General features: G+C 35.3%; 1 protein-coding gene across 1 annotated transcript in view; it reads left to right on the top strand.

The window, feature by feature from the left end:
* Positions 1-18621, top strand: part of Psf2 (DNA replication complex GINS protein PSF2-like protein) — a 66359-nt gene that overhangs the window by 47019 nt on the left and 719 nt on the right. The window contains exon 4 of the mRNA XM_081755163.1: positions 9609-9770. Coding sequence (XP_081611289.1) covers positions 9609-9770 — 162 coding nt within the window. The remainder of the gene's footprint in view (positions 1-9608; positions 9771-18621) is intronic.

The following is an 18621-nucleotide window of genomic DNA, read 5'->3' as shown; positions in this document are numbered from 1 at the left end:
TTATTTCAATACTGTTTTACTATTTTGTATTCTATACATTGAAATAAAAGAATTTTTGAATGATTCAGTTTTAGTGCATGAAAGTGTGTATTCCTCTTTTATTTTATGCAACTCAAAAGACGTTTAACATATTCAAAATGTATATGGAACTGCATTATAAATGAGAAAGATATTTTCTTTGCAGAATGCAGGTACTATGCCTAATGTTTTCAAAATGTAATTAATATTAAAAGATTATCAACAAACTAAAAATATCTTAAGAACAACTTTTTTTAAAAATCAAATTTCATTTTGTAAATACAGATTTCCTATGAGTGTGCGTTATTTTAGCTTTCTAATTTATATTTCATCACATCTTACTTCGCGATATGATTACATTAAACATGTATTCCATGTTTTCCTATTATTAAAACAGCTCTAGCTGAATCTTAAATACGTTAAATCAATGTTGAACATTGTTTATGTTTGCGAACAATGCGGTGTGCATTTCACGAGTTTAATTAGCATTGTATTGATTTCCATTAGCATTGTCTAAGATTGAGTACTTATGATTGTGTATTAAATAGCTTTATGAGTTGGTAGTCATACCAAAGTTTAATTAATGTATGATTCGAATCTATATAGCATTAGAAGTCCCGTACAATAAATAAAATCATATAGTCTCGACTTTGTTCAATGGGTAGTACAGCGAATCACACCTCATTTTGGAATTACAAGTTGAACAAGCCTAAGAGTTATTTTTCAAGAACATAATGAATTTTTAAAGCTTTACACATTTTTGAAGTAAAGAAGGAACTTACTATTTATTTTGAAAATGTTGGAATAGAAATCTGAGCAACCCATTTGTTGTGGTGGAACTCTTGAATGTTCACAAAGATTAAAAATGTTTTGTTAGGCAGCAGCAAGTATAAACATTAATGATTATGCATGCTATTAGTTTAACTATTCACGTTCCACATATGTATCGTTTCACTAATCTTAGTGTACACACACTACACACTAATCTAGATCATATAAAATGCACTTTGTCAAGTTCAAAGACCCACCAGAAAAAAGAAAAAAAAGTGTCATATTGGAAAAAATGAAATGAAATCTTTGAGTTTTACGTCCCACGGTTATGCCGGTTAGGCTAAAGGAGACGGTGACTATGAGAGATGAGTGAAATGCTGGAATGAAGAAAGTGGGAGGAAACGGGAGAACCCCGAGAAAACCCACGAGCACGGTGTTTGTCCACCACAAGGTTCACTTGGCGGGGGCTGGGATCGAACCCGGGACCCCAAGCACCAGAGGTGAACGCTCTACCACTGAGCCACCGCGCCCCCTAAGTGTCATATTGGGAAACGTAAATGTATCTGTTATATTGAGGAAGAAAATAATGAACGTAATTTTTTAACTATGGCCTATGGAACTCGGTAGCTCAATGCCGCGTTCATAGAAGCTCTCCACTGACTCATCCTTAGCCAACTGGATACAGCTTGTATTTCTGCGAGATCGATCTTAATATTGTTCACCCATCTGCACCTAGGTTTTCCTAGTGGTCATTTTCCGATTGGATTTCCAGCTAAGACTTTCAAAGCGTTCCTACCTTCTTTATTGTGCGTATATAATCTGCACCACCTAAAACTTCCTAGATGTGATAACCCTGACAATGTTAGGTAAACAATAAAAATTATGTAGTTTCGGCGTTACGCATTCCCGTTCCTCTTGGGTCCGAATATTTGTCGCAGAATTTTTATTTTTCAAGTACTTTTAGTCTATGTTCTCTCACAGTAAGCGACCATATTTCGAAATCATACATCACAACAAACATGATTATCGTTTTACATATTTTAAGCTTAGATAGAATTTATTATAAAAGATTTTGAACTGAATAACACAAATTCCCTTCTTGTAGTTGACATTTAATTTCTTCGTGAATATGCTTTCGGTCTGTTAATATTGATCGTAGATATTTGAGTTTCCACTATGTGGAAAGTATTATTTTGTATTTTAAAGCATTTATAATTGTAGCATTACAATTTGATGAACTCTCATGTACTTATTATTAAATTCATGTCCCTGCAAGCGTTTAGTAAGGCCTCTGCATTTCTTTCTATTGTTCTCCTATCAGATTTACATTATCAGCATATACACCATAACCTGGTGGATACCATTCAGCTCTACATCCTGGTTGCTATCTTTGATTTTCCTTATAGCGTACTCCAGGAAAAAGTTGAATAATAATGTCGACAACGTACCTCCTTGTTTCAGACCATTCTCGTTGAGAAAGCTCGTGAACAAGAATTTTCCTACACGGACTTTACTTTGGGATTGATTGAAACACATCTTAATTAATGTAATAAGTTTTTTCGGTATTCCAAATTTTGTAAGAATATTATAAAATGTTTTTTTCCTACCCGATTCGTAAGCGATTTTAAAAAACAAATTGACGTACCGGGGTATTGTATTGTCACTTTCTTTTCGAGCATTTGTCGAATGGTAAATATTTGATCGATATTGATGTACGAAATTTGTAACTTAATAATATCAGTATTTTTTAAATGTAAAAAGGAAAATATGTTCTTATTGTTAATGAAGACATTGTATGTATCGACACAAACACAGCAATACTTGCAAACAGGGTTGGCAAAAACCATGGTTTTTATTGAAATTAAAAAAGTTTTTTTTTTTGTTTAAACTTTTTTTTTTTTTTTTTTTTTTTTGTTTAAACCAGGTTTTGTGGTTTAAATAATTTGCTCTGTGTATGTATATCACATATGGACAGAAATAAGTTTGTTTCACGTTGGTGTTATTATGCAACAACCGGGTTATGCTGGAAGGGCTTATATAAGCTTAAAGCGGAGTCCAAACCGTTTCTCGACTTACATCCGAAACAAATTGTCCTCCATTTGAAGTCGAAACCGGGACTAATTGGCCATAAATGCGATACGTCTGCCGACCCACTCATGAAGGACTCCTGATACTTTGTACTGATCTTTACATACGTGTTAATATAATTGTCAAGAGTCATTTCAGAAGGACAAAAAGATAAACAGTTGAACAAGTGATGCCATTATACAGAATTACATATGGACAATTTCAAAATACTGCAGAGTACAGATGAACTAATTAATTTCAAGTTAGTTCACTACGACTCTTATTCGTCCAAGTTAAAGAAATATAACGACATAATTTGCACATCAGTAAGAAAAGTGAATAAAAATAACAATTATTTGAGTCCACTTTGGCTCTGACCATTTATACATAAATAGATACCAAAGATACTTCTGATTTAGGTAAATGCCTCTTGTGGGGTTTTATGACCTCCCCCAAAAAGTACGGTATTTCGATGTGTTTTATCAATAGTGAACATCATTGAAACGAAACAATATTTAGAATTTTTCTTTGATTGCAATTACATAACAATAATAATAAACTATAAAAAAAATCACAAAAGAAACATTCATAAACTTTTAAGAAAAACGTTGCTTTTGTAGTATAATCTCTTTAAGTAATGAATGGGGAATTTAGGTCTGAATATAATACGAATAATATGAGGGAGTGACACGCGATAACCCACAAATGTGTGTTCATCAAGCTTTTACAAACACTTACACTTTTACGAACATTTTTCGTTTTTTGGTTTAAACCAATTGTTTTTTTTTAAAAAAAAAAAAAAAAACAGGTGGTTTAAACCAGCCAACCCTGCTTGCAAATACTATTGGTAAACAAAACAATAGTTAATTTGTACCTCAAAAGGATAATACATACTGCGTAGTAATCAGTGTTAGCTCGCTCTAATACCTATTCTTTGCTCACCATACACATCTTAGCTATAACGAAGTCACACTCAATCAGTTTTAGTCTTACAATGTAATTGTATTCGCATTTAAAATACAATGTTTTATACTGTTATTAAAATTATTTATTTCTTCTTCATAATATTGACGAAAAAACCCGAAGTTAAATATGACGAAATATGGAAATGAAGTTAAATTATATACTGTGTGTTTTTTTATTTTTATTAGTCACGTGCTTTAAAGCTAATTATATATCCGTTTTTTCCAGGATGAGATTTACTCCAATAATAACCAGAATAAGAACAATCATCCAAATCAACACTGGCAGTCGGAATATAACATTACGAACATTATTTAGAACGGTAATTACACCAACACAGGTGATTTTAACACACCTGATCCATAATACAATCGAAGATCAAAGTAGTATTATGCATGTGATTAGTGGGATGCAAATAATTTATGAAATCCCACAAAATAATGCTGAAGTAATTCTTGGACTAGAATTAGAGGAAGAACAATTCACAAATAATGAACAACAAGAACAAGAAGCTGATTGTGAACAGTGAAATCCGCATAGTGAGGAAAGTGATGATGATGAAGGTATTTTTGGAATATAGTCTTTTTTTCGTATTGTATATATATTTTTAAATTTTTTATTATGTATTTTTTAGTTTCTTTTAATAAATACTTATATACATATTCTAGGTATTTCCATTTTTAAAGTACTGGTTCATATTCCCTATATTTGATTCTTAATAGAGTTTAAATTTTTTCATCTAATTATGAAAACGCGTTTTCCCTCTCTCTCTCTCTCTCTCTCTCTCTCTCTGAAAACAAAGGGAAAACTTGATGTTACACATGGTCTGAGATTGAACACGAAAAATATTTTGCATTAGAGGTGAGCACTCTGTCACTGACCTACAGTGCACCTATGTAAAATTACGTTTATTACTTTTGTGTGTAATATAAGACTTGATACGTATGTGATTGTGATTTAGGAAATTGGTTATTTATTCTGTTTTTTTTATTCAGCGAGTCAGTAATAAAAATATGTTAACACTAACTACCTAAGGACGTATGAAGGAAGGAATACAACTATAAAATTAAGACGTTAACCACAGTGTTTTTTCAATTAGAATAAAGTGTTAAATTCAAGTTTAATGTCCTTCTCAGCACTGAGGTTATATGAGCTGGTAATCTGTAGTTTAATGTGAAATCCCAAATCTTTGTATAAAGCTTTCAACGCTTTCTCAATGGGATTTAAACCCTGGACTTCCTGCAGCAAAACATGAGCGCTCTACCACTAAACTCAGATATTTCCAACACACTGAAATATAAATATTATTTTTACTTTAAAGGTTAAACACAGAAAACTAAGATAATTATTCTACAACTGTTTTTTATCTTCAAGAAAATCGTCATAATACAAAAGAAGACGAGTTCCATTTTTCTCTTCCTTTTTCAAGGTCAATGATGTAAAAGAAAAGTCTATTTCTTTCTTAACGTCAATAGGAAACATCATTTTTTTTTTTTTTTTATTTAACAACTCAAGGGGTGCTTCAAGAATGTTTTATGGAAAACAAGTTTTTTTTTTTATGCAGGTAAATGTATTCGTTGTAAAACATTAGGAGGTGGAGTTTTTTTTTTTTCTTCAGTTTTCCATTCATCCTTTTGTGATTGCCTTTTAAAACCTTGCTGAAAATCATCAAAGAAATTTAAAATCCTTTTACTTTCGTTTTACACCGCAGAACGAAACAACGTACGCGTGCGTGTGTTTGTGTATATATATATATATATATATATATATATATATATATATATATATATATATATATATATGTAAAAGAGAGAGAAAAAATGAAAATGGTTGGGTGAGTAAGAGGAAATCTGCCTTAAAGATACATTTCCTATTTCCTTTTCTTTTGTGTTTAACTCCCCCCCCCCCCAAAAAAAAAATTGTATCGCTTCTGTGTGCAGGCGTTTTTGTCACAAAAAATTCGAGAAATTGTAAAATTTTCAAAAATCGCCATTTTTGGGCGCCACTTTACATGAATAATAAACACACCAAATACCATTCGACCAATGCTTCGTGAATTAACTACAGCCTTCTGAAGTTAGCGAAATTTCGTTAACTTTGATGTCACAGTGAGCAACACTGGAAACAATAAAAATGCTTGATTTGATGATGTTTGTGGTTCACATTAATTAAATGAAGAATAAAAGGTTTTCCTGACTGTTTTTTTTATTATTTTGATTCAAGAAAGCTCTCTGAAATAGTAAAATGAGCCTCCCCCTTCTCCGTTTTTAATGAATTAATCTGAGATGGAAATTACTATTACAAAACACAAATTTTAAGTTCACTTACTTAAATGGTCTTCGGAAACAAAATTTCACTTTTTTTTTTTTTTACATGGACTAATTATTTGTTTGCTTGGTGTCGTCTTCGCTAATAGCATGTAACCGTGTAGATGCTCAAATAGATGTTAGTATACTCACAACTCGTCCAAAAGTGGATCCAGGGAGTCGATCGCCCTCCCAGAAGAAGAAACTTTCTTATTTTATATATAAATAAAACCTATTCCAGAGTTTGGACCACTTAAAAGTAGCTCTAAGTAGCAGTATATATAATGCTCTAAGGAGCATTTGTATAATTTATATGTATTCGTTTATTTGTATATGGTTTTAACTTTAAAACACAAGAAATATATTGTAGCAAGAATATGTAATGTTTTACATATATTATATTTTGCTTCTAGATTATATTTTAGATACATACACTTGAGTAATTAAGTAGTGCTTGCTATGGCTAACACATCATAAATCTTCATGAGCACAGTTCAATTTTTTACTCCCTAACAGCCGACTTGGCACCAAGTTCCTTTCACTTATTTCCGAAACTTAAGGAATTTTTGGGTGGAAAATAGTTCTTAAACGATGAGGAACTCAAACAAATAATTACAGCCTGGCTCAAATTTTCTGTTGCAGATGAGTACAACATCAGCATTCAAAAACTGGCTCCACGTTATAACAAGTGTCTTCACAACTATGGCAATTATATAGAAAAGTAGAGTGAGGTCCTGTGACTTTGTGAATAAAGTTTTGTGCTGATACTTTTCGTTTTTATTTAATCATCCCAAAACGTTCTGTTCTTTGTGGACTACCCTCGTAAAAAATAGCTTTTTTTTCACGGTCTACGCAGCATTTGCGTCTTTATCGAAATAAAATCGTAAAGTGTGGCGTAGGTTTGCGGAAAGGTCATGTTTTCATGGTGCAATACCTTATGTCTAATGATAAAAGTTTCAATACGTTTTCAATATCTATTAGCTTCAGCTGCCAAATGACATAGGCGTGACTCGCTACGACTCATATATACTAATATTTGGGACACTGACACCATCGCGTGCGCAAAAGGCACAATATCTTCTAGACGATCTGATAAGCTTACTAGCGAAATGCCCTTTCTTCGCACGGAGAAAAAATAAAATGAAATCATTGTTTTACGTCCCACTGTTATGCCGTGTAGGCTAAAGAGGACAGTGACGATGAGAAATGAATGAAAAAATGGAATGCTGACAGTGGGAGGATCCCGAGAAACTCACGCATACGGTGTTTTTCCACCACAAAGTTCACCTGGCGTAAGCGGGTTTGAACCAGGGACACCATGCACGGGGGAGAATAAGTTTGTGGAATGAATTGGAATTTCTTCCCCTTTAGGATATGCATTTCAGTAAGTAAGGTAATGATAAAAATAAGTCCGTAATGTCACCCATTCCGACCTCTAGCCTTGCCTTTTTCTCATCTCTTTATGTCGATGCGGACTGAACTTAAATGGTATCGGTAGTATCATTATTTATCTGTCGTTTTGGATTAATAATAATACGACAGTGATTCGGTAAGTAATGCCTCCAAGCTCACTACTTCACCAATATTACTGCAAACATTCTGAACCGTTTATCATTAATGCACAGATGTTTAAGCTATAGAATGTCACTTCTGTCACCTTCCTGTCGTCTCTCATTCAAGAGTAATGAAGCAATCCATGGCATTCACTGGTGACGTCCGGTTGAAACAGCGGGCTGTCATTGAATTTCTGACTGCGAAAGATTGTGCGCCCAGGAACATTCATCGCCGGCGACGAGTCGTGGATACACCATTATGACCCGAAAGCGAAACGTCAGTCGATGGAGTACCGCCACATGTCCTTTCCTCCGCCAAAAATAAATTCAAAGTTGTCCCACCTGCTGGCAAAGTATTGTTGACATTCTACCTATAGTCCGGACCGTGCGCTCTGTGACTTTTGGCTCTCACCCAAACTTAAGAATCACCTTAAGAGTCTTCATCCCGGCGAAATTAAAGTACCGCTAATTTTACAGTAATTATGTGATATCTTCAAATAGATAAAAGATAATTGAAATATGGAACAAGAGCGCCCCTAGACAATATTATTTTGCATGAGGTACCGTTACCACAAGTCACCTAGTAGCTTTCCGTTTTCAGCCGTTTAGAAACACGAAAATAAATGCCAATTTTCAAAATGGCTCGAAATCGAAAGCAGATAAGTGAGTCGTGATAACGGTTTCTCATGTAAAATAATATTGTTTAGGGCGCTCTTGTTCCACATTTCGATTATCTTTTATCTATTTGAATATATCACATAATTACTGTAAAATTAGCGGTATTTTAATTTCGCCGGGATGAAGACTCTTAAGGGCCAACGCTATAGTTGAGGAAGCAGCAGTTCGGCAGTAGTTTCGCCAGCAGCCACCACAATTCTTCACCGACGTTATTAAAAACCTTCTTTCGCGTTGGCGCAAATGTGTTGCCGTGAATGCGGACTATGTTGAAAAAGATGCCACCATTTGTAGCTGACAGTGCAAGCTTTCTACTGATACCTGTATCGGTGTTATATGTCAAACAAATAAACCTATCACCTTCGAGGCATTACTTTCTGAATTACCCTCGTACATCATTCTTTCTCACTTCCCATGCCGAACACGTGATAAAAACCTGAAGTCATGGCTTGCTCATGTACAATCCACGGCAAAAAACCTGCAACATGAGCATATAAGTTTATTGTGAAATGACGAAGTCTTTTGCTCCAAAATAAGTGTGCACGGGAGGAGGCCGAATTTTATCCTGGCGTGATTCGTTCCACATAGACGTTATATTCATTCCCTGTGCTGTTAGGCGTAGTTTCACAATAAACTTATATCCTCATGTTGCAGGTTTTTTGCTGCCGATTGTACCAAAAATCATTAAAATTCTGTGCAGCGGTCTCGGAGGTAGTCATCAGGGATTGATACATTATATTTATTTATTTATTTATTTATTTATTTATGGAGAAAGTACGTGCCCCTTCCCCTCTAAAATGCAATTTTAAAAACACCGGTACAAGCGTTGCCTTACTTTTAGTGAGGAGTTTATATACCGAGTTTCATCTTCCTGGCAACAGGTTTATAAGATACAAAAATTTTGCGTAAATTATGACCCACGCTCCTATCTTAGGATTGATTTCAATCAAAGTAATATGATTAAAAACCCAGTTCGTGGTGGTTCATGAAAACGCAGTTCGTGATAGTTCATAATTATATCAAAGAATTCATTTCAGAGGTTGAACAATTTTCTTTTGATTCAATCACAGATAAGATAACTGTCTCTCTTATATTATATTATGGCTCTTTTATATTATCAGATTTTGGGCAAATCGTCGAAGAATGTCTTGAAATACGCTAATAATGATATTATTAGAATTTTATTTTAACTTTTTTTTTTCAGGTGTATATTGTATGGTTGTAGTAAATTTACAGGCTTGTATTTTTTTCGCAGGATATTTGGGATATGCGAATGGCGAAACTTCGCTCTTCAGTGGATGCTTTTATTAAAAGTGGAGGGAGTCATGCAAAGTTGGACCACTTAACACTCATGGAGATTAATAGCATACGACCCCTTCTTCCTCATGCGCTGGACCAAATAAACAGGCTGCAGAAGGTAAGTACATTCATAAATTCTTGATTCTACCATTCTATCGGTATGGATGTTACGAGGCCACTTCAGTGATGCTTTTCGTTAACCGATTCGTAATCTTGGGAGTGCGGTGGGTCAGTGGTAGAGCGTTCACCTCCGGTTCTTGGGGTCCGTGGTTCGATCCCAGATCGCGCCGTGTGGACTTTGTGGTGGACAAACAGCGTGTTCGTGGGTTTTCTCGGGGTACTCCCATGGGGCTACGGTGCCTCAGTGGTAGAGCGTTCAACTCTGGTGATTGGGGTCCTGGGTTCGATCCCAGCCCCCGTCAAGTGAACTTTGAGGTTGACAAACACCGTGTGCGTGGGTTTCCTCGGAGTTCCTCCGTTTCCTCCCACTTTCTTCATTCCACCATTTCATTCATTACTCATCATCATCGTCTCCTTTAGCCTCACCGGCATAATCGTGGGACGTAAACTGTGGGAAGATTTCATTTTCATTTTTTTCGGGGTTCTTCCGTTTCCTCCCACTTTCCTCATTCCACCATTTCTCATTATCACCGACTCCTTTAGCCTAACCGCACTAACCGTGGGACGTTAAAACTTAACGATTTCATCTCCATTCGTAACCTTAAACCAGTTTCTTTCCCTTCCTGCGCCTACCTTTGTTCTGAAATCCTGGTTGTTTTCTTGTAAATAAAAATGAAATGAAATGAAGTTAAATGTTTCAGTTTAACATTCCACAATTATAACTGTCGGGCTGAAAGAGACGAATGATTTAGGCAAGTAAACGAGGACCCATAACATTCGAGCGCGAAACGTTTGGGAGCAAAATCTTTTATCCAAATAGGTTTACCTATCTACATATGTTGTAGTGTATTTCATAACTAGAGCCTAGATATTTAGGCACTAAAATATGAAAATAGGCACAGGGAATTTCGAGAAAAAGATTCACAAATAATTTTGCAAATCTAAAAATAACATCTTGAACACACCAAAGTTCCTGCACATCATGCAGAACTTGTCTCTGCAAGTTGAAAAGAAATGGGAAGGGATTGCAGCAGACTTGCGAATATCCGGTCTCCGTACTGTGCGGCTTAATTTTAAGAGAAAATGAAATCTTTGAGTTTTACGTCCCACGGTTATGCCGGTTAGGCTAAAAGAGACGGTGATTATAAGAGATGAGTGAAATGGTGGAATGAAGAAAGTGGGAGGAAACGGGAGAACCCCGAGAAAACCCACAAGCACGGCGCTTGTCCACCACAAAGTTCACTTGGCGGAGGCTGGGATCGAACCCGGGACCCCAAGCACCAGAGGTGAACGCTCTACCACTGAGCCACCGCGCCCCCCTTAATTTTAAGAGAATATTTCTTTCTAATAAGATAAGACATATGTATTTTTTTTTTAAGTTTTTCGTTAATGTTTAGTTAAATTGTCTTTTGTTGTTTATCTTCTCCTAACGGTAATACATTTAACTAGCAAATTGTATCTTTTGTTGTTTATCTTATCCTAACTGTCATACACTTAATTAACAAATTTATATATTTCTTGTTGAACGAATATTATACATAAAAGTCGCATTAAAGCAGAAGACGACGAATTCATAAAAGGAATCATTAATTATTCTTCAGTCTTGTTCAAAGCACAATTAGTAAAATAAAAACATTTTAAAATTTCACCACAATCAACAGCACCATCAAGAAGATTGTAAAAGCTGCCACTCCTAGAACACACATCATTTTCCGACTTCTTTTCTGATGTTTCTCTGCTTTCTGCAGCTGCTGAAGTCCTTCTTGTACCTGCACTTGGACTTGTTCTATGTTGTAGTCTATTCGATCTAATACAGTTCCCGGTATTAGCCATGACTTCCAACAATGTATATTTATCCAAACTGGATTCAAAACATTCTTCATGAACATAGTCAAAGTGGTTGTCAGCCTCCTTGGATATGTCTCCTTCCGTCTTATTGTGTGTTATAGAAGAAAAATCTCGTCCAGTTCTTTACCAGGAGGTAATGTGCCTAAGATCGATGACACATTCCCGCGCTGGATGGCGATGCTGATACGTTGGAAAAGGAATGCAGTAGCTCGGGGGTCACCAGTTTTGATTGCTATTCGATGACCAACTTCATTAATTAAATTAAATCCTTCGTGACCCCAAGACCCACTGGTTTCTATTGCTACTGTTACAAACCAATATTTGTCCAATAGGTTTGAGTATTTTAGTCTTTTGTCTGATTCTCTGTGAGCGGCGACGAGACCTGCCTGAATTGAAGAATGGGGTAAGTTGGAAGGAGCAAACGTATCGGAACATGTGAAATCCCAGACTAGTGCTTTTCCATTTTTCCACGGTACCAAGGTCATGCCATCAGGCCTTTTACCATCAGAGCGGCAACAACCATTTGGTTCTTTTATTGAAGGAACTCCCGCTGAAACGAGGGCTTTACAAATAATGTCGTTTACAATATGATGTCGAGATTGTCTTCCCGCACTTTTTTTACATGAAAGGCCATGTAATCCTTTATTATCGACATATGCGTTGCAAGCAGGACAAAAGTGAGGCTCACAAATATTAGCACCTAAGCGCAGAGCTGTAGCAATACGAAAGCTCTCATTAGAAAGGTGTAGCCCGAGTGTGTGAGAAGGTAGGGCTTGAAGCCATGCTCCGTTTTTGGAGGAAGAGACAGCTAACAGCCTGGCTTTGTCATCTGGGTTATTAGTTGATGATAGGAGTGAAGATAAACGAAGCTTGACTATAGGTTCATCCCAAACAGACTGAACATGTCTTTTGTCGATAGGTGGGGGATCCATTCCAACCAGACTAGTCCATTTATCGGTGCATTCTTGTACATCTCGAATCGAGTCTAAGTCAACTTCCTGTTGAAGAAGAGATCCAATTAGTTCTCGTGAGCCATAGAATGATGCGAGGAAAGAAGGTATGGCGATATCCATGGCTCGACGAATCCCAAGGCCTCCATTCTCAACTGGTAAGGAAGCTTGTAACCATGAACTGTCTTTCAAAGAACAGTTTAGAATGGATTCCAGTCCTGTTCTAAGAGTGTGGTCGAATTTGTCAAGTAATTTATCATCCTGCCAAGAAGGGGAGCAACGGAGGAAATACAGTAATCTTGGAAGTGAGAGTGAAGCTCGTAGTAAATAATAAGCGGAGTGTGCAGAAAGTTTTGATAATTGAGAAAAGAAGAATTCTAATTTTGATATCTTGTCCAATAAAATTTTGCTCCTTGATTCGGTAGAGATGGCAGCCCCTAAAAGTTCCGCATTGGTAGGTGATAAGAGTTTGATACCAGGTGCTACTTCGTTAAACTTTTCATAAAGGTCATGGACTTCATCAGCTCTGGCGCTCAGAAAACTCACTTCACATTTGGCAGAGTTAAGAAACAATCCAATAGATGAAGCTTCTAGACGAATTTTATTAAAAGCGCGTAGTACTACGTCGATATTTCCAGCTATGGTACCGTCATCCAAGTACCAGATATTTAAATCTGTGTTAATATCCTTAATAATGTGATGGATTGTTAGGGCGAACAGTGCTGGTCCAAGTGGGTCGCCTTGCTGTACTCCACGTTGTGAGTGAATTATGTTATCCCTTATAAAAAGATTGCTTGGTTCGGAGTAGCATTGGTAGATGTATGGATAGTACGTTGGAAAGTTAGTTTTAACAGATTGTAACATTGAGTCGCGGTTGAGTTCATTGAAGGCGTTGCGGAAGTCAATTAAATGTTTAGTTAAATGTTTAGTTAAATGTTTAGTTATTTTAAAGATGTGACTATATATTTATACTGCACTGTTTACTTGATTTTTTAAGTGAGACATTATAAAATTTATCTTAAAATGTGTGCATTTTCAGTTTTGTACTTTCTCTTTCTATTAATAATTATTAAAACGCATGTCACAAAATAAGAAATGTTTATTAAGTACTAACTTCTACCAAGAGGTCAGAAAAAATTAATAAGAACTGGTTTTTAAATAAAATAGATATTTTTAATGGTATGGCTGGTTCAGGAAGTGAAAGATATTATAAAGGTAACTTCACAGAAGTTTATTTTGGGGTGTCTTAGAATACATACAGCAAATTTCATTTTAACCCAATACAGATTATTGCTGGAAAAAAATTCTGCAGGGCATGGTCTCTTGATTTTTCTGAAATTAGTATCATTTTAGAAACAAAATAATTAGACCCGTATTGTTTTCTTTCTGCATTATACAAAAATTTACTAGAAACCAAACATTTAATGCAACTGAGACTCAGTGACTGTTTAGTTTACCATAGGATATTACGTAATGAAAATCTAGTTATAATATATCCAGCTAGCAATCCATAATTCTTACCAATCCCCTTTATAATGGTATACCTTATTTTTCTATCCAATCCTTCAACGTCATTCTTGCCGAACAGCTGTAGTATCATGTAATGCCCAATGCAAGTATTTTCCAACACCAGAGAAGGCCCATTAGTGAAAGAAGTTTCATTTTTAATCAGTAATTTCTAGTAACACTCGTAAACCAGGGCTCATAGCGAGTCACTTTTTTTTTTTTTTTTTTTTTTTTTAACTAAAAGTTACTTTTTTTCAAGTTGGTCACTAAAAGTGACTTTTTCGTGTGATTTGTGTTTTGCATTGGCAGTTTTCTAAGAAAAATATAGAAATAAATGGAAAAAGGCAGAAACTTGTTACTCATTACTCTTCTGAAAGCTTCAGTACTTGCTGCCACATGTGAAACAGTCAGCTTTATTTTCACTTCAGCTTTTATTCTTTCTAAAGCACAATGGATGGTTGGTGGATGCTTAAACTCTCATGGTGGGGTTGAGAACCCTTCTGTGTCTATTCTTTCTTCTATCATAATAGTCTTTTAGTTTTCTCTCGTAATAATTAACGCTCCGCTCAGCGTTGTGTGCGTGTGTGTTGTGTGGTTCATCATGTTCGTCTTGTGTTATGCTTCTTGTCTGTTCTTAAGAGTAGGTGATGAATTTGAATATTTCAGGACTTTGAAAACTCTCAATGCTAAGTTAAATATAATGTCTGGGACGAAGAAATTCGGAAAGAGGCCAGAACTGGTTCTACTTACTTAGAAGCTTCTTACATCTGCTAAGTTTGCTTACTGTAACTAGAAAGCATACTTAAATAACCTAAGAAAGGAGGAAGCTCAAAAAGAAGATAAGATGAAACAAAACAACAAACAGAGACGTAATGGAGAAATTGACAAAGGAAAAAAAGGACATGAGATTTTGGTCACTTTTTCGTGTGCTTTTGGTCACTTTTCAACTATTTACAAGAGACCAGACCACTATGAGCCCTGGTAAACGTAACTTCCATATTACTATTTAATCTAAAGACGAATAAACTTTAAATCTGTAGTATTTATATTTTTATTCTGTTTTAACTACTGGAACTGTATGTTGTAACCCTCAGCAGCACCGTTCTATCTGTATAAGTACCTAAAAATGTATACGCATATAAACTCGTGGGTCGTTCAATATTTAAGTTTCCTTAAGTTGTAAAATGATATTCGGACGAGACGAATATTCGGACTCAAGGGGAACGGAAATGAGGAATGGCGGAAACTTCATAACGAGGAACTACATAATTTATATGGTGTACCCAACATTGTTAGGGTCGTCAAGTCTAGGAGGCTTAGGTGGGCGGCTCATGTAGCTAGAATGGAAGAAAGTAGAAACACTTTCAAAGTCTTGACTGGAAGACCAATCGGAACACGACCATTAGGAAGACCTAGGCGCAGAAGAGAGGACAATATTAAGATGGATATGGCACAGATTGGAATACCAAGTAGAAACTGGATATAGTTATCTAAGGATAGAAGTCAGTGGAGAACTTTTGTGAACGCGGCATTGAACCTCCGGGTTCCATAGGCCACAGAGTTAGTTGGTTAATTGGTTAAGTTGTAAAATATTTATTCTTAAGATACATTTTTAAACTATACATACATGTGTCCTTCCTCACCTCTCCACATAATCCCTATTGAGATTCAGGCATTTGTCTTATTGTTGCATCAATTTCTCCAAGCCGTTTGCAAAAGATCAGAACTCTGGTTATTTACCACTCTCTTACATTGCGCTTTACTTCTTCATCTGTTTCGAAACGTTCACCTTGCAAGACCGAGAAAAGATGGAAGTATCTCGGATCTAAGTTGATGCTGTAAGGAGAGGGGCAGCCATTCCCACCTAATTCTTCAATTTTGTGTCTTGTTTGCGTGCTGAGTGGGTGTGGACGTTATCGTCAAGATGTTAATACTAAATCGCTTATGCCCAATTGCGTTTCCCTGAATAAGAGTTCAGGTTCGATATAAGCGACCTGGTCTTCTGTCAACTAGTGATGAAGTGAAGCGAAATGTATAGTTTTTTGTATATAGCTTAGGGCAACTTATGTACTGGACGACCCACGTATAATGTATAATAACAATACTCTGTAGTAATAATGCTTGAATCTAAAGTACAAGGTGGATGAAAAATAACTTGATATTAAAAAACTGTTGTGAATTTTGTAAATATTGGTTTTTATTTATTAGTAAAACATGTACATATCAGGGTTTTTTGATTTAAATTACTTGATTTTTTTTTTAAATCAGTGATTTAAATCAAATTTATTTTTCCTTAAACTGGAACAAAATGCAGTACTTTTGAGCATTCTGAAACTCTAATCCAATTTAAATCTAAAATTCGTATCTTAATCCATACTGTGTAGCGGCAGTGATGCCAGTTAATAGGATAATCAGAAAGAATGTTCTTAATAGATTACTTGGTTTATATGAAGTGATGAAATTTCTTTTATGATTCAAAAGAGATACATACTGATTTATTAAGATCAGATTTCCGTACTTCTTGGAATGGCATATTATTGATCATTAAATAATGTGACGATTTATAATCACTAATCGTGTTTGTTTCGTTATTAGTAAACAGCTGTCAGACTATACCATATAAGGAATCTAAAATTAACATTTAGCCAACCTCGTCATTGCTGTTCCGTTTATTAGTTCGTAGCTCATATATTTTAAGATCAGGTAGGATGCAAGTTTAAACCAAATGCTTTTTTTTAAAGACTAAAATTTCTAGGCCAAGAATTTTGACAATGTAGAATTAATTGTCAATGACTGAATAATTTTGAATTCAGTATTCACAATTTTAGTTCAGAATTTTACATACCATGTTTGCTAATATATATAATATCACTTTTTTTTTTTTTTTTTAACCATAAGTGCAAAATCATTAATAAGAACATTGAAAAACATATTTTGAAGAAATGGCATTTTTGATTAGAAACTACAAGCTGTTCCTTTATGGCAGTGTCTAGGTCTTGTGCTAAAATACTTTCCACTAACTACTAAGCCATCTTACATAGTCTTGTATTATGTTGGTCATACTCAGTGTAGATAACTTTATATACAAGTTTACCTTGAATACATTTACAGTTTTTAAGCGAAAGATAGTGATGTGTAACAAAATAAAATTAAATATTTGCCTATACAATACATCTAGTGATTATTCCTCTTTTTGGTTATCCTTCGTTTCCATTATCATTTGGCCATGAAATAAACGCCTTCGAGGTATACAACCCCCATATAGAATTATGTGGTGTTGGAAAGTATAATGGGTAGGGTATGATGCTTTAGTTTTTTTTTTTTTTTTTTTTTAATTTCAACACTTCCAGTGTTCCCGTAAAAATATAATAAAGAAATAATGGCCATGTTTTTTTAAATATTCAATTAGTACTGGACAATCTGCATAAAATTTGCAATCGATCAGTGAAAACGTCATCTTTCTAGAACCTATACTTTCCGAGATTTCATTGTCGAAATGATTGGCCACAAACATATAAACGTCGACAAATGTATTGTTTAAAAGAACTCCAAAAATGGCAGCCCAATTCATTTGCATTGATTTTCGAAAAGGCTTATTTAAATACAAAGGCTTTGAACAATAATTTAAACAATAAACTTTATGCAAAAGTTCTATTTAAATAATTTATTTAAAGTACACATAATATAAAACATTTGTCTTTTTTAAACGTGAAATCACAAATAACCGTAAAACAAAGATTTGAAATCCAAAGTTATAGGTTGGAGCTCAGGTACTTTTGTTGCTATTATAGCATTTTGATAGATAGATTATCATTATTATTATTAAGCTGAGCGAAGCGAAGCTCTTATACTCGGGTTAGCCGTTTGGTTGTCCGCGAACTCCTCCTAGACCGTTTGGCCGATCTCAACCAAACTTAGCACGCTGATAGAGTATGTCGTGCTGAGTGACAACATAGGTCGAAATCAAAAATCCGATGTACCATCGAGGAATAATGACCGAAAAACGCTTCTTCCTAGACCGTTTGGCCGATCTCAACCAAACTTAGCACGCTGATAGAGTATGTCGTGCTGAGTGACAACATAGCTCGAAATCAAAAATCCGATGTACCATCGAGGAATAATGACCGAAAAACGCTTCCTCCTAGACCGTTTGGCCGATCTCAACCAAACTTAGCACGCTGATAGAGTATGTTTTTTATACAGCGTTAGTGTTTTGTGTTTAATAAGTGATCTTATTTTGAACATGCATTAAACTTACTCTATTAACACGTTCGCTGCGTTGCAAGTCACCAGTGGCTCTATTAACACGTTCGCTGCGTTGCAAGTCACCGGTGGCTCGTGCGATACTTCATTTCTGTAACCTTCAACGAGACACATGGTGACTCGTATAGCACTGACATCCAAACTCAGTTTTATACTGAAAACAATTTCATTTATCTCACAACCTTACTTTTTAATGATTTCCCCAGTTATTCGGATAATTAGAGTTTCACTGTATTTATTTGGCTATTAGTTCTTAGAATATGTGTACTAACGTTTATTTTA

The sequence above is a fragment of the Thermobia domestica genome, chromosome 4 (assembly GCF_964235325.1).
Source record: "Thermobia domestica chromosome 4, izTheDome1.hap1.1, whole genome shotgun sequence".
Lineage (NCBI taxonomy): Eukaryota > Metazoa > Arthropoda > Insecta > Zygentoma > Lepismatidae > Thermobia > Thermobia domestica.
The sequence above is the reverse complement of the archived record's forward strand: the minus strand, read 5'-3'. Positions and strand labels throughout refer to the sequence as shown.